Below are 23,320 nucleotides of genomic sequence, written 5' to 3' on the forward strand. Positions count from 1 at the left end.
CTAATTTTTTTTAAATGGGGGAAAATTGCCCATACCAATTTCTAAACATATATAACTTATCTTACACAGGTTGATTTTGTTAAAATATGCAAGTTTCTGCACACAAATCAGTGTATCATCAGAAAAATTAAAAATCCGCTTCATACTTCCTTTTGCTCAATGGCTTCCTACTTAAACTTCTGACAACACTCTCAGTATTGATCAACTTACAAAAGATAATTCACACATCATTCATTTAGGAAAAAAGTAATCTGTCCATACTCTAAGAATTACCAGATAATTCTTTAAAAATACTTTAAAAATAAATAAAAATACTTTTAACAAATACAATGAATTATCCAGAAGTAGTCTTATTTACAGTGGTTAATAAAACATCCTTATCTCTTCCAGCATAGGGTATATTGTTTATATATAAACAACTTTCAAATATAACCACCTATTTCTCTAGTACAATCCAATATCAATGTAAACCAACATGCTTACAAATGGGAAACACAGCTGTTCCCAAATTGACTTTAAACTCTACTCATGTTCAATATTTAAGTTGAGAAATACATAACCTATGAAAATACTACAAAGACAGGTTTAACAAGACATACAAATTAAGTGTTGCTGTTGCCACCCCTTTCCACTTACCTGTTTGAAGGCGAAAACAAAAATTTTAACCTAGTTTTACTTTTAGCTTATTCATTTTAAAGTACCTTCATTTAGTACATTATAGAACTTTACATTTAAAGAAAATGCAAACAGGTGAAAGCTAGAGATCTCAAACAGTGTAGTATCATGAACTACTTCCTAAAGGTTTTAAAACTTTCTGTTATTAATTACAAATATCTGGAAGCACTAACACCCATGCTATGATATTAATATTCTTTATTCCTAAAAAGTTCTTAATCTCTTATCTTAAATATTCCTGATGAAATATAAATGTTTGCCCATATTTTATCCTCAGTTGAGATGGGCAGCAGCTATTGATCTCCATCTTCCTTATAACAGCTCTTAATAAACTTGCTGATATTCTCAAGTCATTATTTGAGAACACAATCTTCAACAACAACAACAACAACACCATGATCTCATGACTGAGGAGGATACTCTCCCTGCCCTCCTCACATTGTTACAGGAAGGATTTAAAAGGGTCTTATAAACTTGTACAAGAAAAAATAAATAAATAAAATAAAAGGGAGTCTGTGTAGGGGACTTATAAGGACATACAAAATATATCCACTAAAACCACAGGAACAAAAGAGGTCAATCAGATCAAGTTCAATAATAATACATATTAAGTGCCAGGTATTACACTAAGTGTTTTACATATATTTAACCCTTACATCCTATAAGGCAGTTACTATTACCTCTACCATAGAGAGTATGAAATACCTTGCTCATAGTCACAGAACTAGAGTGGAAAAAGCTAGATCTGAACCCAGGCCTATAGGACACCATTTGTGGAAATGATATAGTACTAGTTAAGAACATCAGCTGTGGAATCATACTGCCTGGGTTTGCAGACTGTTTTTACGGTCAGCAAACTGGGTGATTTGGATAAATTACTTCTGTCTTTGCATCTCGATTTCCTCATATATAAAATAGAGATAATAATAGTGCCTATTATCATGGTATTATTAAATGAGGATTAAATGGCTAATGCATGTAAAATCTTAAAACTGTGACTGGCGCAGAAAAATTGCAGAAACATTGTAATTGCTGACTACCACTGGACTGAATACATGTGGACAGGGAGTTGAATGCTACTGCCAGATCTCTCATATACTTTCCTAAAGTATTTCCCATCTCTCTAATACTTTCCTAAAGTGTTTATGTCCTAGTTCTGCATCCGTGTATGGCTCAGAAAATCAGTTATTTGGCTAAGTGGATTTTTACAGGAAGGTGCTACTGTGCCCTGAAAAGGATGTTTTAGCTAGTGAGAATGCATGGACTGTGTGAATCAGGTTTATTTGAATCACAGTAAACTGCAGGATTCTGAGAAACAGAACCTAAAAATAATGTTTAAATTTTATGACTGTTACCTCCTTTAACTTGCTCTTAAAAAAAAAAAAATTTAGATTCTTACTATAATACTGTGAAACTACTTTGCTTTTCTTTATCCTATATATTAAAAAAGAGAGCTTAAAAACATAGCATAAACCCCAAATAAAGCATTCAACTTACTAGTTAAAATACTAAAAGTTAAAATAACAGCAGTGAAAATTAAAAACAAAAACAAAAACAAAAAAACCCAAAAAACATATCTACACGAAAAACATTCCATCTCTAGCCTGGCCTTTGATAGTCACTATACCTCAAACAGCTTGTACAGAATGAGATCCTCTTTCTCCTTTTCCTTCTCCCTCCTCATAGCTCATCTTTCTGGCTTCCTTGCTCACTCCAAAACCCCCTCCATTCCCAGTGGTATCCAAGCCACACGGACTCTATTTTCCATTTCCACTGCTACCTTTCTAGTTCAGACTTTCATTACCCTTCACCTCTTCTTTTTCAGGTCTTTACCCTATCAAATCATCCTTGATTTTATCCGTTGCTGCCAGATTCAATAAACATATTATTGACGACTATGTGCTAAATACTGTGCTAGACATTTTAATATATATAATCTCAATTAACCCTCATACAACCATATGAAGCATCAGTCCCATTTTATAGAATAAAGTACTTGTGGATGAAATGGGTTTGGGGACTCTTGACTAAGGTCATGTTGGAAAAAGTGGCCTAGCTGAGACTCAAATCCAACTCTAAGTCTGCCTGAAGAAAGATTCTGATATCACTTGCATTCTAAAAGCCTCCACAGGTCCAACAGTCTTGGAGAGTAACAGCCAAACTTCTTAGTGTGGTATTTAAAGTACTCTATAATGTGGTCCATTCTTTTTATTCTTGTTTTGCATAACTTCCTATGCTACCATATTCTTTAGCCAACTTGAACAACTCACTCTATCTCAAAGATACTCAAATAGTCTCACTCTTAACTGGGGATTTTGTTATGTCCTCTTCTTGAAATGGCCTCTCTGCCATCTCAAAATCCTATATATACTATGAGGTTTGGTTCAAATGTCACTGCCTTAATACATTCTTTTCTTGTTTTCCCAAAAGAATGTTACTTCTCTCTCATTGGAACCTCACAGTACTACTGATACTCATAGTACTGTTGATCTTATTTCCCTACTACTTATTTTCCTTGAAGGGAAAGATGATACAAGGCCTTAACACCTCATATGCAGTTTCCTGTTCTCATACTCATAGTGCCTTCCACTGATTTGATATGGAGAGTTTATGTTTGTATATTTTAACATAACTACCTATTCTTTTCCCAGCATCTTAGAATCATAGTAAACATACTTAGAAAATTTAAGACAGAGAACTACATCCCTCATTTTTAATCAAGATGAACTTTAAGAGAAGAAATGTTCCATAGGATTTACTTTTAAAGCTCAAAGGCATTTAGTTTATTTAAAGAAGCCAAACTATAGAACATTATATATGGTTAAAATTTCATTGAGTCCCTACTGTATTCACAAGTATTATCAAACTGAACTAAACCTGAGTTTTCATAAAAACTGACATTTTGAAAAAGGCTTTATTTGCTTTAATCTTTCTCTTCCTTTTGATAAGATTAAGACTGTAAATGGCAAATGGTTAAATAGGAGCGCCAAAATGCTATCTGCAAGGCATCTGGCCTTAAAAAACACACCAAATGCCAACTCTGAGACATCTGGCCTAACATTATTTGTAAGTTTGTCTATTTCAAATGTTCTTACTTGAGATCACAGTTCTTTAGGAAGCTCTTTTATACTCTTTGTATGTACATTTAACAATACATGATAGAGCTGGACTTTGTAGATGCATTCAATTTCATTCAGCAAGACTTCTAAAACTCTCCAAAACTGAAGGGAAGTACGGCAAGTAAAATTTTAGATTATACCTAGACATTTTATTTAGGCTACATTAAACTGTACACAGAGTAAGAAATGTTTTTGATGTTTTCAGTAACGCCAGAAATAAAATACTATTAGCACCACATCTGTAAACGAAAATCCTCACTCTAAAAATCAGGCTTTTCACAAAATTAATATTGAGCAATAAATCTCTCATTTTATGGAGTTCTTTACCCTCAACATTTTTATTTGGTTAAAACATACATCAGGAATAGTCTTGAAGATGGAAAGGAAACAGAAGTGTGACTAAAAGTCACGCTAAAACTTTGAAGGTCTGGAAGAAGGGTTGAGGTTGAATGAAGGCTCATGGTCAGACAGCCAGCCTTAGTCATACCAAAAACATTTACTGAATACCCACTGAATGCCACGTGCTATGAGCAAAACAATCATGGTACCTGCTGATACGGAAGATTGGTGGAGACAATACTGATCACATTACCATAGAAATATAAATGCAAAATCCCAACTGTGATAAGCATTACCAAAGAGTTTCATGATAGTTAGGAAAGGTTTCCAGAGGAAATGATGATTACTGTTTTATTAATAGGCTCTAAGAAAACAGAAAACTGAGTATTTAATACGGAAGGCCTTTAAACCAGAGAATGGCTACTTGGTGACAGAAGAACTGAGTACCAAACAGGAGACAGTGAGGAAACTCAGATACGAGTAACAGTTCTAAGAAATTACTATCAACCTTTGGCTGGAAGGAAGAGGGGTGGGGAGGAAGAGTTGGTATTAGTAGAGGCCAGAGGCTACAGTATCAAGCAGAAGCTGGAAGTATGGTGGGCCTGTCCTGCCAGAAGCATGGCACCACGAAGGAGAAAGAATGGCTGTCAGACACATTGTCCAATGCAGAGGGAAAGAGGAAGAAAACTCTGGCTTTCCCAGTTCACTCCCATTTCCCATCGGTGCTTTACATTGGTCAAACCTAGCTGAAATACAGCCTGCAAAGGTCAGCCCTCTCATGGCATACAGCAGGGAAGGGCCCAAGAATGTATCTGAGGGCAAACAAGCTAAGGTTTAACACAAGCACAGATCTGACGTATGGGTTAATCAAGGTTTGTATGGGGAGAAATGAGTTGGGGGAAGGGTGCACATGTACCATGGCCGTGTAGAGGACAGAGAGTATGGCAAGTATGGAGGAGTGAAAGATGGCCAGTGTGGTTAAATTGGAGAATGGCAGGGGAGAACGGAGGGCTAGAGAAATAGATAGGGACCAGGCCTGTGAGGGCTGGAATTTGTCATCCTACAATATGCAATCAGAAACCACTGAGGCAGGCAACTGATAAAATTAGATTTGTATCTCAAAAGTTCATCTTCCCCTTTTCCTCCCAGGGCATTCACTAAACTGCAACAAGCCAGAAATTCTACTAGGTGCAGGATACACAGCATAAATACAATACAGCATGTTTGCGCTCTGTGAAGTCTACCAGCAAGTGTTTAGCATGCTGGATTATCGAAGACCTTTTAAGTATTATTTTAGCATGAATCATCTGATTATCATCAGGAACATGAGATTTATCTTCATTGCTCCACAGATTTAGTTCCAGTAAAGTTGCTGATTATCCTTATTGTTTACTTTTTGTATTTATATGCTTCTATTAGTCATTTACCCACCTTTGTCTTTTCGGCTGAAGAACACTAATTTTTTTTCCCATCCATTTATCCTTATATGGCTGTCTCATTTCCATATTAATTTTAATTATTTGTTCTTGCCCTATCCAGTTCTGCTTTAAATTCCTTGTATTATAGCAACCATAAATGCACAAATAATTTATTCCCAGAGAATTTCAGTTTTAAAATAAGTATATAAAAAGATTTCACTTTGTGACATTGCTCATGAAAAGTCAAATTTCTTGTTTTGGAAGCACAGTGACATATTGACTACTTCTTTTAAGAATCCTAGATCTCATATTTTAAAGTAGAGTTTGGATTTCTTTCTTACATACTTGTCCTGAGAGCTCTTCTTTCATATTCCACCTCTTAACTTGGCACTTCTTAGCTTAGTGCCATGTGTAAATCTGAAGATTATACTGTACATTCCTTCTTCTAGATCTGTGCTGTCCAATATGGTACCCACTAGTCATATGCAACTTCTTAGCACTTGGAATGTAGCTGAAATTTAACCTATGCTATAATTATAAAATATATACCAGATTTAAAAGACTTTGTGTAAGGAAAGAAAGTAAAATATCTCATTGATTTTTATGTTGATTACATGTCAAAATGACCAGATTTGGGATATATGGGTCAAATAAAACATTACTAAAATTAATTTCACCTGCTTGTTTTTTACGTGTCCACTAGAAAATCTAAAATTACGTAAGAGCCACATGTTATATTTCTATTAATGCTGTTTTAAATCATTTATGAAAATTGATCAAAGTCTCGGACTCAATCATTCAGGACACTTATACCTGATCATCCTTACCCTGTTTCTCACATCTTTGAGCGAGATCTAATTGTGACAAAATATTCTCCTAGGAATTAGATGTTGGGAAACTTTGGTATGGATCTTCATCAAAAGCTTTCTGAAAGTTGAAAATGCATTTACTGTTTTCATTTCTTCTATATGCTCCTTTAGCATCTTCATATTAGATAGGAATGATTTCCCTAAATACTGTTTTCTCTCCCAACTGATTACTTTTCCTTTACACTAAGTCTTTCCTGTATTCAACTGCCCTAATCATTACTCTGGAAGTAAACAAAGACTCACTGGGCTCTATAATAAGCCAGACTGTCTCTGAATCAGGCTTAATCTTACGCAAGTGAACATGGCTGATCGTATTCTGAAAGCCCTTGTATTCAAATCCCATCTCCCCATACTTTCAGATCTCTTCTTAACTCTATTCTAAAATGATTCCATTATCATCACTAATTTTTTGAATACCATTCACAGTCCAGTTTTTGTTAGAGGTAGTGGGATTTAATCAAACAAGTAGCGATCTAATAGTCAGAAGACTTTAGCTCTTTATATATGGGAAAACTATTTCATAGATTCTAAAGTGCTACATATGTTAGATATTTTGCTTGCATATCTTGTTTCTTACCCTGGCAGGTCTTAGAAAATAGGTATCATCTCCTCAAATATCTCTTTAATTGTATGAGTATGTTTAAAAATTGATGGGAGCCTGATATCATGATTTACCTTATCAGATTAGGCTTTGATGAGAAAACAATAGCTTTCTTTTCTAAAGAGAAGAAAAAATACCACTCAAGTCAAACAGAAAGAAAAAGTCCAAAATCTAGGAGGTGAATTCTTCAGGCTTCCCAATTTTAGATAAGGCTGACCTATCTAAAGCCCTTCTTATAACGGTTGCCAGTTAATACCATGAAACACTCAGAAAGAGTACACTGTTCTGATTAAGAACTCCCATATATCACTTACAGATTCTCCCCAACTGTTAGCTGACTGCTTTTTCAGGGATGCATCACTTCTTGCTTTTTAGGTAGATCTGAAGTAGCATGTCATCTCCTAATGCCTTTAGCACAGTTCTCTCTGGTACCTGCATACTGGGCTACAAAAGGTATGAAGTATTTCTACTCTTTTATTTATATTGAACAAATGATTGTTCTCTTTTCTGCCCATCTACTCTAAATAAGGAGACCCAAAAGCTTCTTGTATAATTTCCTCTCCATTTCAAAACAGGAAAAAATTCATATTCATCTTTCCTTTCTGATAGTGACACATTTATATACCAATATTGTTTGGATTTTCAACCTCGTGTCTCTAATTGCAAAAGGAAATACTTGGTCTCTTATGAAAGGCAACTGCTGTCAAGTACCTGAATGCAGAGTGTGGTAGGTTGAAGGAAGATGGAGAGTAGGGTTAGCATCAGAAAATGTACATAAAAGCTTGTTTCTAAAAATCAGAACTCTTTATATGCTTTTATTCAGAATGAAAGAATAGGTGGGCGTTTGTACTAGCCCCTACTGCCTTTTCCTCTACACCAGAATTGCCAGATTCAGAAGTCCCAGAGCCCATTTCCATGGTGCCTTCTCTTTTCCCAGTGGCCTCAAACATTCCAAGTTGGAAGAATAGAGTTGGAATAGAACAACCTATTTGAAGAATCAAGTAAGTCAGTGTGGATAAATGATGAAGAGATGATACAGAAGGCACAGGCAGACTAGCTAAAATAGGGAGAGAGAGGGAAAGAGAACAAAATTTTTATTAATAATCTATTTTGTGTCTGAGGTTGGGCACAGTGGCTTATGCCCATAATTCAAGCACTTTGGGGGGCCGAGGCAGGTGGATCACCTGAGACCAGGAGTTCGAGACCAACCTGGCCAACATGGCAAAACCCCATCTCTACTAAAGATACGACGATTAGCTGGGTGCAGTGGTGTACGCCCGTAGTCCCAGCTACTCAGGAGGCTGAGGCAGGAGAATTGCTCCGGGAGGCAGAGGTTGCAGTGAGTTGAGACTGCACCACTGCACTCCAGTCTGGGTGACAGAGCTAGACTCTGCCTCAAAAACAAAAACAATAATCTATTTTGTGTCTAGAACTAGCGGTAAAGCAACTGGGTGGTCAGTGGCAAGAAAACTCCAATTCTGGGAGGGTAAAACTTAGGGTCTCTCTCTTTCAAACAATGTGTGCTAATGTGACATTTATGTGTTCTGTGGCGCTAACCAGGCACATAATAATGATTCACATGTGCTTTAATGTATGTCACATTAATTTATTGTGAATTTTATTTGTAAGCACTATATATTCCATAGATATTTATAGATCGTTTTTATAGTTTATTACTAAAATATCATGGCCTGAAACTTTTTAAAATCTGAAAACTCCTTAAATTTCTTTCTTGGTGAAAGTTAAGTAAAGTATGATCACCAAACCTGAATACTGCAATGGACCCGAAATAAATCACAAATTGCATTGTCTCTTTCTGGTGTGGTAAAGAAATTTTTAGTATTTTCTCTGTCATCTCTTGTAAGATAATCCCCTAATTTTTGTTTAAGCCTAATATCTAATTTACTTATACCTCAGCTATCTTGGCTCATAGGATTCTCAAGAGGAATCTTTACTATTTTCAAAGAACAAACACAACCACAAGGTACCTAATTTATCCTGTGAGTTCTTTTATTGTATGAATGAGCTAAGCAGGGCACTGGTCTGAGTGAGTTTGCTCCAAATTTTTCTTGGATTTCTAATAAGGTATTTCTAAAATAGGCCTTATGTAGGCTATTTGCTAAATTATTCTTTGTAATTTCTCCCTTATATCCCAATTTATTAAAAATTCCCTTAAAAATAACAAGTCATGGCCAGGTGTGACAGCTAGTCCCTTTAATCCCAGCACTTTGGGAGGCTAAAGTGGGAGGACTGCTTGAGGACAGGAGTTCAAGATCAGCCTGGCTAAGACAGAAAGACCCTGTCTTTACCAAAAAATAAAAAATAAAAATAAATAGATGAGTGTAGTGGTGCACACCTGCAGTCCCAGCTACTCGGGAGGTGAAAGCTGATGTGGGAGGATAACTTGATCCCAGGAGCTGGAGGCTGCAGTGAGCCATGATTGTGCCACTGCACTCTAGCCTGGGTGACAGAGCGAGACTGTCTCTAAAAAAAAAAAAAAAAAAATCAAAAGGTCATCAAATAGATTTGAGTTGTTTTCTTGTGGACTGGCTACATAAAAGCCATTCATAACTCCTGTTTCTCCCCTTGCCTTCTACTTCTAAAAAGGCAGAAAAATTAAAATGGCTTCTCATACTGTACTTTCTTGCTGCTGAGGAGGCCATATGACTCACTTCTGGCCGACGAGATATAAGTAGAAATCCCTGGGAGGAACTTCCAGGAAAGTTTTAAAAAGGACATGGCTGACATGTGCTTTTGGCCAGCTTTGGACCACACCCTTTTTCTTGAAAGGTAAAATCCTAAGGATGCATTAGACATCTTGCAACCATGAGGGCAAAAATCCCATGCTAAGGAAGATGAAGGAGGAAGCTATGTTCCTAGATTACAGTGTTATACTCCTTTAAAAACTCAAGGCACATTAAAAGTATGACAGGAATTAAGTTTCTTTTATTCTGCATATTAATTAGAATTAGTGACTAACTTCACTGAACAAATTTCAACATTAAATACTGTTTTAAACCTAGATTGTATTTACACAAAGACAGCATCCTAAACTCATCAAATAATTTAGCGTAATTGTTTTTAATGATGTTCTAGTTTCTACTCATATTTGTAATGTATTACAAATTATCGAATCCTACTCCCTGATGTTTTATATTTTCTTAAAGAACATAATAATTCTCCTCCCTAGGAATATTAAATTCAGACATTCATAATTTAATGCCTGTAGACACTGTTGCTGACATTTTCAACATCAGATATAATTAATAACCTAGAATTCTTTCCTCAAAACTACTTATGACATATGCTAAGATCTAAAATAATGACAAGATTAAAGTCTTAACAACTTTTGCTATAAAATATTAGAACTGTCTAATCTCATATCTTTGCAAATATAATAAAGGATATTGAAAACGCCAATAGCAATGGCAAGTTATGACCAATTCAAAGTAAAGGCAAAAATTTAGCTGGACAAAACAATAATGCTTCTTCAGGTAGTTATGTATTTCAAAACAAATTCTAATGCTACTTCCTTCATTCTTCTGAGGAATTGCTTCAAATTGTTTGAGATATAACTTAAAGAAGGTTGGGGCAAGAACAGCCACCAAAGAAAGGGGAAACCTTCCATGAAACCTCTATTTTGACCATGTCATTACCATGCTCAAAATCTTCAACAGCTCCCCACTGCTTTCATAACTCCAAACTCTGTGGGCCAACCATCCTCCCTTTCCAGTTTTACTTGTCTCTCCTTCTCCATTCTGATCAAAATTACCCTCTTTCTTCCAAAATAATTTCATACTGCCTAATTTTTATATAAGGATGTTCACAACAGTTAATACATAAATAAATCAGAACAATTTAAAAGTCAAAGGAATATCCATAAAAATACTACATAGTTATCCATTAAAGACTTAGCAGGATTTCGACTGTTAAGCCCTGTAGTACTGGTTACATGCTTCTACTAAAATAATTATTCACTGTTTATCTGAAATTTAGATTTAACTGGGTGTCCTCTATTTTCTCTGGTAAGCCTGCTCCAGTGTCATCTCTTTAGAGTCCTATTATCAACAGATGTAAAGAGTCTCCTTTATCATAACTTACAATTTCTCTGTCATATGCCTATTTTCTTCATAGCACCTGTGAATCTTTGGGAATAGCTTCGTTCACTTTTTCTGTTTACCATTTGTTACTGTGTTCTATCTTTACCCTATAAAACATAGATCACCTCCTCCCTCTTCCAATCCCCACACCACAAATCTACCCCATGTTAGTATCACAAGAATAGGGGCTTTTATTGTCTTGAACAGTTTCTCTTGAATCTAAAACAGTGCCCAGCACAAAGTAAGTGCTCATAAAATATCTGTCCAATGAATGAATAATGAATACTCTGATTTCACATGTACTTGAAGGTGTTTAGTTAAAATTAGTTCCTTCTAATTTTATAATTGAAGCAATCTAAACGTTCTGAAAGGAACGCTAGTCAGATTAGGTTTCTTATGCAGGTAACATGAATACTAACTATAGTTTCATGTGATTTACTTTATCAGTGTAGTTGTATTGTAACAAGACAAATAAATAAGAACTGTTCATAGCTATTTGCACATGACCAAAAATAACTCTGGGAATATAGAAATAGTAATAAACGCATGCTTATAAAATAGAACTTTATACAGATATAAATCACTACAAATCCATTTTACCGTCTTAATAGAACTCCTCTGTTTTTCTTCCCAAACACTACTGCTTAACTCAAGTGTGCAATGAACATTTGCCTCTCTGTCATAGGATCCAAAAATGAGTAACCTGCAGAATAAAACAAAACAAGGGAGAGTATCATACCTGTTATGTTCATTAAACTTTTTATTTCTGATTATTACAAGAAACAGTACATTACTCCATTACTATCATAGCTTTAGTAACAGAAAAAAAATTAAGTCAAATATTTTATACACCCTCTAGTGGAAACATGAAGTAAAGCTATATTTGGTGAGATTCCAGGATATGCTGTTTTTCAGTGGCTAAGTCAAACAAACACAAAGTATTATCTACTTATTAGGTAAAGAAATTGACCAAATATTTATATGTAGCAGCAAGAGCTATACATCTTCAAAACAGACTGTTGAATTTAAAAACAAACAAGATGCAGAATAATGCTAGTATACCATCAACTCTGTAAAACACACACACATACAAAAGTGCAATATAATTGCTTATAAACACACACACACACACACACACCATCTACTAATGTGACCTCAGGCAAATTATTTAACTTCTCTAAGCCAAGCCCATCTCCTCCTCTGGAAACTCTGGGCAAAAATAGTACTTACCTCTGAGAACTGTTGTGAGTAAAAGGCAATGTACATGAGGCATTTAGCACAATGCTTGCAAACACTAAGTGCTCAATAAATGTTATTTCTATTATTGTCTTGAAAACAACTGTCAAGGAATATTGGCATCATGTAATTTTACTATTTAATATTTAGATCTAAAAAAGACATATGAGGTCCAATCATGAGATTATATAATATAGTTTTTAATGCTGAAGAAAAAAGGTTACTCATGTGTCCAACTTCTGTATTATCTATCCTCAAAATCAGAATGTAAATCTGCCAACTTGTTTCAGGAGTAAGTTTGAGAACAGCTTTAACACTAACGAACATGTTGACTGTTACTCTATTACTTTACCTCCCTATGAAGATCATGAGGTAGTAGCGAATACTGAAAAAGTGGATAAAACACATAAGAGAAATTTTTAAAAAACTGTGTCTGCAAGTTAAAGACCTCAAGCAAATCATGTCCATACTCCACAAACTAGACTCACAAACAGAAGCCTGAACAAACTCATGGTGAAAAATCAAACCAAAACAAACAAAAATAAACCCCTAAAATTCTAAGCTCTAAACAATTCTTAAATACTCTTAAAAGGAACGTTAAACTTAGTGCCTAACAACCTATTATCAAAAAGAAGGCAGTCCAAATACATACAGGATTCTTAAAACATAAAATACTAAGTTTAGGGGAAAAAATGAGAATCTACATTCATTAAAGCTCTGCTGCCACCAACTGTTCAAAGAGTAAACTACCTAAGGGCCTTTACTATCATGCAGAGAAAAATGTACCAGCTAGTGTCCCCAAATTCCTGACAGGTATTAATCTTCAGAACTCAGGAATGAAAAAGCAAAATTCTCAGTAATTCTCCCCTGTAATCATAAGTTATTCCATATTTTTCACAGCACTTTAAAAATGCTTTCAGAAAGAGTAATAAAAAATTTAACAAAAATTAACTCAAAATGGGTCACAAACCTGAATATAAAAGCTAAAACTATAAAATCCTTAGAAGAAAACATAAAAGCAAATCTTTTTGACCTTGAACTAGGCAATGGTTTCTTAAATCCAACACCAAAAGCATAAGTACCAAAAGAAAAGTAGATAAATAGGACTTCACCGAAGTTAAAAATTTTTTAAAGTAAATGAAAAGACAACCCACAGAATGGGAGAAAATGTTTGCAAATCCAGTAATTGATAAGGGCCTAGTATCCAGAAAACATATGAATTCTTTACAGCTCAACAATAAAAAGACAAATAATGCAATTTTAAAATGGGCAAGAAATTCGAATAGGTACATCTCCAAAGATGCACAAATGGTCAACAAGCATATGAAAAGGTGCTCAACATCATTAGCCATTGAAGAAGGGCAAATCAAAATGACTTTTTATCCACTAGATTGGCTAGAATAAAAGAGACAATAACAAGTATTGGTGAGGATATGGAGAAATTAGAATCCTCATACATCATTGATGGGAATGTAAAATGATATAGTCACTTTGGAAAACAATTTGACAGTTACCTAAAAAATTAACACAGAGTTAACACAAAGTTCAGTAATTTCACTCCTAGGTGTGTAAGCAAGAGAAATGAAAGCATATATTCACACAACATGCATGCAAATGTTCACAGCAGCATTATTCATACTTAATAGCCAAAAAGTGGAAACAAGCCAAATATCCATCAAATGATGAGTGGGAGAAATAAAATGTGTCATATCCATATAATGAGTATTATTCTACAATAAATGAAAGGAAGTATTAATACATGCTACATACACTATGAATGAACCTTGAAAAAATTCTAAGTGAAATAAGCCAGTCATAAAAGACTGCATATTGTATGATTCCATTCATATAAAATATCTTGAAAAGGCAAATTTATACAGACAGAATGTTATTTAGAGTTGCGGGAGGAGTACTAGAGGAAAATGGGGATTACTGATAATGGATAAAGAATTTCTTTGAGGGGGATGAAAATATTCTAAAATTAAACTCTGACGGTGGTTATACAGTCCTGTAAATATATTTAAAAAGTTACTTGTATACTTTAAATGGGTGAATTGCATGGTATATTAATTACATCTCAATAAAACAATTTAAAGAAAAAATGAATGATCATAACAACAAATAATGAATCATTTTTCTGTGGAAAAGATGTAATAATAAATGATTGGTTTATTATGGTTATAAGTCAATATATTGTGACAAGATTATAAACTTCAATAAAATGTAAAACTGCTCTTTATTTGATACAGATATTTGATAACAGAAAACATAAAAAGGGTACTTTAAAACCAAATAAATTCAAAAAAATTATTAATTGTGAAAAATAACCATATATATTAATACTATTCTTAACAATAAAAATTTAAAGCATATAAAGCATTATTTGCCCTATTCAAACTCTTCATTTTTGTTTTGTGACAAATATCACAGAAAAAGTTTTTGTTTTGAATTGTTATTGATTCATTCAATTGTAATGAGTATTTCCAAAATCATCTCCAGGTTGGGTACACTAAACAAACATTATGGGAGGCCATTATACTGAGCTCCTGCACTAGATCCTAGTAAGAACAAACCAAATAAGAGGCCCAAACAGACTTATAACTGAATTTGTTGTAGTTTTGTCTTTTGACAGTTCTGGTGGCCCTATGAAGGGACATGAAGGAGATTTCTGATGACCCATGACCCAGAGACCTCTTGAGGAACATGGAAAAGGTGCTGCTGAGCCCCCTTTTGGGTCCTCTGTCTTCCTCAGGGAGCCCTGAAAATTGTTAAGTTTCTCACAAGCTTTGCTTTCTTTTGCCCTGAGTTCCCTGATCTCTGTGGTTTGGGGTTAATCTGTGCTGTGAGAAGGCACTTGACTTTTGGATTTGCAGTAGCTGAGGACTCACTGGCAAGAGCTGCAGTTTTAAAGGTAACTGACAGTGGTTGAACTAAGTGGTTATTACTGCAGGGGGCACGAACTCTAGTTTTCAGAATTTGCAGTTACGTTGGTTCTATATTCTTCATTTTTCTTGTACACTCAGGTAATAGAGGCCTCAGGTGTCTGGTTCACAGAGAAATGGGAAAATCATTGGCTAGGTTGATCAGTGGAATGTCAGAGCCAAAGCCATAACCTGACTGGTAGACATGGGTGAGGCACATAAGAGCTATTAGAGCAACCCATCACTAAAAAATAAGACTACCATGAGAAGATAAGCGTGGTCAGGGAATGGGTCAGTTAACATAAAGTTGCCCAGCAGCCACAAGAAAATATCCATGCAATGAAGCACACTGTAGAAGCATTACAGGACTCAAACTCATGGCATATCCCTCTTAGGTTTTTATTTTGGCTCTGGGAGACCCAAGACTCAATGTAAAAATAGGATCCTTAATTTCTGAAGAGCTGAGTACTCGGTCTTCTGGCTACACCCGACTTTCACATGTATGAGTATTAAGCCTGAAAGCTGCATATACTTACAGAAGTGGCAAAATCTTATTAAAGATAATTCAGAATTACAATGGTCATATGAAGACCGTTCCAGAAGAACAAGACCATTCATCTAAGAAATGTACTTGAATCCCAAGCCTCCCAATTAATTGGTAGAGAGAATGGGATTCTCCTTTTAATTGGTATTCAGAAGCCTTAAAGAAACAACAGGATTCAAAAATAGCTTTTACAAAAGATTCACTGCAAAAAGCTAATGAAAAGCTAAAAATGCAAGATAATCCTCATATACCAAGGACAGTAAGACTGGCCTGACTACTATTGCTCCTCTCTATCCTACTTTGCCTGGATATTAAGTCTACTAACAGTTTGAACTACATTTCTTTTCTGAAAAAGCAGTTAAACAGCTTTTTTATAAAATAAAACCCCCTGAAAATTCCAAAATGATCCCCCAGTAACTTATACCTCCTGGACAAAAGCATAGAGAATTTTCTAAATCCAGGGAAGAACTTCAAAATTTTTCTGAAGAATTCATGGTCTTAATTGGAACCTATGACCTGTTATTACTAACCTCTACCAACTAATACACTTTGTCGAAAGGGACCTGAGGAAGCACAAAAATGAATGTAAGAGGCAGAACAGTATTCTCCTGAGAATGGTATCAGTGGCCCAACAAGCCCTACCTGGATCTACTTACGGGCAACGCAGAGCCCCCAAAACTGCAAATGACTTTCTGAAAGCCATTCCTAAAGTGTTTCCCCATTTGCACTATGTGGTCTATCGTCCAGACCTGCATGCTAAAGAAATATGAAGCTGTTACTGACTTGAAAATTCACTTGGAAGCCCTTTTGGTAAGGCATTCCAGCTTCCCCCAACTTGATGCAGGCTCATAAAAAAGACAAAAGACAGGCTGGGAGCAGTAGCTCTCACCTGTAATTCCAGCACTTTGGGAGGCCAAGACGGGTGGATCACTTGAGCCCAGGAGTTTGAGACCAGCCTGGCCAACGTGGTGAAACCCTGTCTCTACTAAAAATACAAAAATTAGCCGGATGTGGTGGCGCACACCTGTAATCTAAGCTACTCAGGAGGCTGAGACAGGAGAACTGCTTGAATGCGGGAGGCTGAGGTTGCAGTGAGCCAAGATAGCCCCGCGTAAGCAAGATTCCATCTCAAAAAAAAAAAAGACAAGAGGCTACAGGACTGAGCTAAACTAGTAATCACAGCAGAACATTTCAAGAGGACCTTAGAGCAAAATAAGAAACAAATGACTTCCAAATTACGGCCTTCCAATTACAGGAGCAACCAACAACCCAGAATGACCTTTGGGCCTGTCCGTAGGGTGCTTCTACAATAAAGGAACCCTACTGTCGCAGTTTCCAAAGAAACATTGCCACTTGTGCAAACAACCAAGACAGTATAAAAAGCGTTGCCCAAAAAAATTTCTAGGGAAGTCCCTAAGAACAAGCTTCTGAATTTTCTCCTAGGTTCATCTGTGTACTTCCTTGTAAAATTATATAGTGAATTACTATAATTCACCATCTACATCTCATCTACCTGACACACCTGAATCAGTCTAGGTTCTCCTAGAGAGTGTCTATTTTGAAAAGCCTGTCAGGGTAGGGCTAGAGTTCAGCACCACTCTCTAGAGAGAAATCTCAAGAAAAAATCAGAGGAAAATGAAACAAATTCAGTTTTGGCAGATATATACTTTGTTCATCCAGATGAGACTTGGAGATACTCAGATTTAAAATGTAGTTCATCTGACAAATCGACCTCTGATAATAGGCAACATGCTCTAAGCTCATTCTTATAAAAATTTGCATTCTTTCTCCATGCCTCTGAGATAAAAAAAAATTCTATAATGTTTTACCTAAGAATCATCCCTTGGAAGTGCAAATTTAGGGTTGCCAGGTTAACAACTGCTTAGGGGAATGGAACAGGTAACTGAAAGACTGATAGTTTACAGGGGAAAAAAAAACCATGTGGAAATTGTCAAATGAAAAATTTTGAAAGCTGTAGAATCTGCAAGAAGCAAGCAATATGTGTTTTTGGTAAGAAAAGTTATAGAATTTTCTTGGAGGACTGATCTGTTCTTAACAGGAAATAGTGAAAGATTTTTCTTTGCTTTTTAAATAATTGCCTAGCAAACAAAGATTTTGTGTTTTATCAAGATAATTGTTAGTGCTTCATGTTATCTTTTACTAGGTATTTATTTACTTGAGTCTTCTCAATATTAAAAGAGTTAAGTTTTTGTTGACAACTGTATAACCCGTACTTGTCTTTAAAATCTTTCTCGATTAAATACATAACAAGATCATATTTAGTTAAGGTTTAAAACATTTTGATATTTTTGACAAACTTACCAAAATCAAATTCTAAATTAAGCCTCTTTGACCTTAACTTAATTTTGGAATTTCCTAGTTGGGCCCCTGAAAACCCAAAGACTGTGTTTCTCACCTTGTGAAAGAGAGATAACTAATTAGGCTTATGTGATGAAATTATATGGGAAGCATTGTCAAATAATAAGTGATACTAAACCTTCTTTATATTATGTTAACGGGTATGTTATTGATACGAGTATTCCAAAATTTGTATGAGATTACTAGAAATCTAATAGTTATCAGTCATAATTTTTGATTATGTTAAATGTTACAATGCTATAGCAATAACCAAATTTGTCAATTGCTGATTATAATGAACTCTCATCAGATTTTTAGCCATGGCCATTCTAACTCTCAATCATCCACAGACAACGGTTTTGGTTCTTCCCTAAAGCATGTGCAGTCAGTTACAGTCCAAAATTGCTTATTCGTCAAGATTCATTACAAGTACTCTGGAATACAAGTTTCTGATAACTTTAAGATCATACCATTGGCCTGGATAAGAATTTATAAAACTCTAATGAAGAAACTGATGGCTTCATGAAACCGCTACCAAGATCTGGCAGAATAAGAATAAATTACACGGAACTGAATAAACTGATGAGAATTTTTTTAATGATTTTTTAATTTTAAATATTGCTGATTCTTCAGTGTTTTGTTTTCCAGATTTAAAGAAACTGTTTTTTTCTTTTAATCTATAGCTTATAGCAGTGTGGTAAAGTTCGCTTTTGTGAGCAAAATTTGAAACCTTTACTTTTTCATCCCATTTGATCCCTCCAGATTTTGGAAACTATTAGTGAGTATTCTTAATTTTATGGCAATATAATCATTTACATATGTTTCTTAAGAATCTGTTCTCCTTGTAAAAGGACACAGTTGGCAATGGTACCAAGCTTTGACTGGAATCTCATATTTTCAGATATGACCAGACAACTCCAAGGAATTAAAGTTGACTTTATGGCACAATTAACACCTCTGTCACCCCTCTCCCCAACTGCCACCATGGAAAAACTGGTCTGGTACCTTGAATACAACAGCTCAGCTGGTGGTCTTACAGGGGGGATGAAGAATGTCGCTTCCTGACAGGCCCAGGAAACTCAGGATATTTTTGGGACCTCAAGGAGACACCATAATCTATTAAGTACTATAGGTGACATTTAATGGTGAGTCCTGGGTTTGGCTTCACAGCCTTCAGAGTCTTGTAAGTCTTACTTGAAATTACCTATAAAAAGTTCCAGAAAAGCAAACTTTTTTTTTTTTGAGACAGAGTCTAGCTCTGTCACCTAAGCTGGAGTGCAGTGGTGCAATCTCAGCTCACTAGAACCTCCACCTCCCGGGTTCAAGCAATTCTTGTGCCTGAGCCTCCCAAGTAGCTGGGATTACAGGCACATGCCACCATGCCTGGCTAACTTTTGTATTTTTAGTAGAGATGGGGTTCCACCATATTGGCCAGGCTGGTCTCAAACTCCTGGCCTCAAGCGATCTGCCCATCTCAGCCTCCCAAAGTGCTGAGATTACAGGTGTGAGCCACCATGCCCAGCCAAAACTATGAAAAAAAAGCCACACTTTATCTGTTAGATTGTAGCTCAGTTCATTTGTAAGTTTTTATTATCTTCCTATAGACTGAACTAGATCCTGGATTCTTCTAGTTTCCTCCTGATATGGTTTGGCTCTGTCTCCCCACCCAAATCTCACCTTGAACTGTAATCCCTATAATCCCTATGTGTCAAGGGTGGGACCAGGTGAAGGTAATTGGATCGTGGGGATGGTTTCCTTCATGCTGTTCTTGTGACAATGAGTGAGACTCATGAGATGTGATAGTTTTATAAGTGTCTGGCATTTCCCCTGCTCGCACTCAATCTCACTCCTGCCACCTTGTGAAGAAGGTGCCTGCTTCTTCTTCCCCTTCTGCCATGATTGTAAGTATCCTGAGGCCTCCCTAGCCATGCAGAACTGTGAGTCAATTAAACCTCTTTTCTTTATAAATTACCCAGTCTTGGGTATTTCTTCATAGCAGCATGAGAACAGACTAATAAACCTCCAATATCTGGCTCCATACAACTCTCCAACTAAGAATAATAACTGCTCTGTTCTTTAATCCCTATACGGTGAAGCTAGACAAATCAATATAAATTTCAAGAGACAAGTTTCATACCTAATGTGTGGGCCACACAGAGTTCAGCAAATCACCCTATGCCATAACCAGAGACATTACAAAAGTGAACCAGGACAAGAAGTTGATAGTTCTGTGCTGTGGACAGCTTTTCCCAAGACTTTGGAACAAGCCTCCTTATCATGAAACTCTTACCTCTCTTAATGCCTTGCTTAAGCTTTCTTCTTTTGCTTGGTTCAGGATAATGCTGTAATCAAAATTCCACAATCAAACAGCTTCTGTGGGTAACTTGATGAAGAGATGGATCTGTTACGTCAAACCCAAATCTTTACATGACCTAAGAGATCCATTAATATACCTAGTGGTTATCTTTAGCAACATCTCTAATACAACTGCTTGTTCAAATTGAACTAGCGGTCCCTTGCATAGAGTTAGACTTCTAGAACCACTTGTTCTCACTCTTTGTTTTAAATTAGCACAGTCATAGAAAGCTGGATAATAGAATTTCTACCTACTAACTGAACAAGGAGGAATCTGTGCAGTTGCAGACACTTCTTGTTACACACAGAAATATACATCTGGTATTATAAAGACTGAGGTACAAAAAATTAACAAAAGGCAACTTGGTTAAAATGGGTAGACTTCTAATATAGCTCATTCTTTGATCCATCTGATTTGACTGGTTCGGTTCATGGGGACCTTGGTTAGGGAACATACTCCAAACTCTGCATACTATCCTTCTGATAGTAGTAGTCTCCCTATGCACTGTATTCTCTCAAATGCTTTGAATGTTTATATGCAGCCATCGGTCAAACATCAAATGGTCTCTCTTGGCTGGAACAACAAAAACTCAAAGAAATGAGTGACCATGAGGACACTGTAATCTATGAATGGCATGTTGAAACTGGCAATGCAGAATGATAGAAACTGCAAGTAGCACTAATGCCCTAAGTTTTGGTCACACTCTCACCTAGGGGTACTAACAGATCTCACCTAGGTGAGAGTGTGACCAAATGAGGGGAATTGTTAAACAAAAATTATGGGAGGCCAGTGTTTTGGACTAAGCTCCTGCATTAAGCCCTAACAAAACAGACCAAACCAAAATAGAGTCATTTTAATGCTAAATGTCATACAAGCAAATAGATTCCAAAAACAGACTAGTTTTTCCTCAAAATAAGTGATTCCAGTCTACCTGAGTTAGCATAAGTCAGTCCCCTGTGCTTTAACCTTTACCAAGAAGTAACTTATGTTAACCAATCAGGTTTTTTTTCTATTGTTCTGTTTCCTTGTTTCCACCTTACCAAACCTACTATTCTTTCTGCCATTGTCCAGTGGAAGTTTTCATTCTATTTGCAGAACAGAGGCTGTCCTGATGGATGAATCATGAATAAAAGCCAATTCGATCTATAAGTAAATGTTTATAATTGTCTTTTGACAGGCGTCAGGGTACACGTTGCTTCACGTATGTTTACTTTTTTCTATGAAAATATTTTGTCCAATTTTTCTGAATTTGGTTTTACCTTTGAAATGGATATGGCTTTTACTAATTCTGATTTTTAGATTACTTTTTTATTCCGTCACAGAATTATGCAACATTCACATCTTCTCTTTACATTTCTTCTGTTGAAGTATATATAAAGAGCTGTAGCTTTAAGTGGATATTCAAATACTGGAAAACACCAACAAACACTATCATCATTCTAATAAAATTAGAGTGTCTCCTACAAAGGTTAGCTTCACTACAGAGAAGCATCTGTCAAATCTGCCAATTTAAGGATTTGTTTTGCTTCAAAACTTATTTCTTGGGAATAAAAAAAAAAGGATTATTTCTTAGGATTAATATAAAGTATAATATGTGCACAAACTTAAATATTTTATTTGCAAGAATGATTCCCATTACCAAAGTTATACTCAAGATTAACTGTTCAGAATGTGATTGCTTCTCTCCTACAAGTTCCAGATTTGGTTTCTGGGACCTAATTCCCTATGTCAGTGCTTTCGGTGCCTGCTTTTGACCTGACATCAATGGATTCCTTCAACCAGCAGTGTTTCTATGTTGACTGCCAAGCTTTAATTCTCAGAAGAATTACAATATTCCCTCCTCCCCTGCATTTTCCTGATTTTTTAAGATCACTCTTTTTTTTTTGGACACAGGGTCTTGCTCTGTTGCCCAGGCTAGAGCGCAGCAGTGTGATCATGGCTCACTGCCACCTTGACTTCCCAGGATTAAGCAATCCTCTCACCTCAGCCTCTGGAATAACTGGGACTACAGGCACAAGCCACCATGCCCAGCTAATTTTTTTTTCTATGTTTTTGTAGAGAGAAGGTCTCACTATGTTGCGTCAAACTCTCTTCACCAAAAAGTAACTTATGTTAACCAATCAGTTCTTTTTTTTTTTTCTATTGTTCTGTTTCCTTGTTTCTACCCTACCAAACCCACAGTTTTGCCATTGCCCAGTGGGAGTTTTCATTCTATTTGCAGAACAGAAGCTATCTTAATTCATGAATCATGAATAAAAGCCAATTAGATCTATAATTAAATATAATCTTCCCTCCTCAGCCTCCCAAAGTGTTGGGATTATAGGGTGGGCCACAGCACCAGGCCTTGACTGATATCTCCTCCTGATATTTGAAAAATATGGAAATTTCTGAAGAAATGCCAGAAAGGAGTTTCCACTGGAAACGTGAGTACCAGCCAGTTAGGTGAATATAGAAGACATTTGCTTTAGCTTAAGACGAACTATAATCTCTACATTTAAACAAAAGGGTCAATTTTCATTTCACGTTTCTTACAGTTCAATCTTAAACAAAGATAGGCTTTCCATTCAAATTATATAATGACCAGAAGCAAGTAGTAACAATCACTGGCTAATAAATATTTTGCATAAATATAAACAATCAACATGTGTTAAATAAGCAAGAAATGAGTATAAATAAATGTCTACTATTACTACTTCCAAAGGGAAGTCAGTACTATTAAACAAAAAAGCAAAAGAAATTGCCTTTTATCTCCTCTAAATTGCCCTCTATCTCCTGAAACAGCTA

The 23,320-nt window shown here is 35.8% G+C and overlaps 1 protein-coding gene across 4 annotated transcripts in view; it reads right to left on the reverse strand.

Moving 5' to 3' along the window:
- PDZD8 (PDZ domain containing 8) overlaps positions 1–23,320 on the reverse strand; it is a 118,313-nt gene that overhangs the window by 46,046 nt on the left and 48,947 nt on the right. For 2 of the 4 annotated variants that reach the window (XR_012418218.1, XR_012418217.1), the window contains exons 3-4: positions 20,471–20,522; positions 11,722–11,824 (exon numbers count right to left, since the gene is read on the reverse strand). Coding sequence is in view for 2 of the 4 variants with exons in the window: in XM_045361611.3 (XP_045217546.1) it covers positions 11,722–11,824 (103 nt within the window). In the remaining 2 variants the exon portion in view is untranslated. The remainder of the gene's footprint in view (positions 1–11,721; positions 11,825–20,470; positions 20,523–23,320) is intronic. The other 2 variants (XM_045361611.3, XM_005566544.5) reach the window with 1 other exon arrangement.

The sequence above is a fragment of the Macaca fascicularis genome, chromosome 9, assembly GCF_037993035.2.
Source record: "Macaca fascicularis isolate 582-1 chromosome 9, T2T-MFA8v1.1".
NCBI lineage: Eukaryota > Metazoa > Chordata > Mammalia > Primates > Cercopithecidae > Macaca > Macaca fascicularis.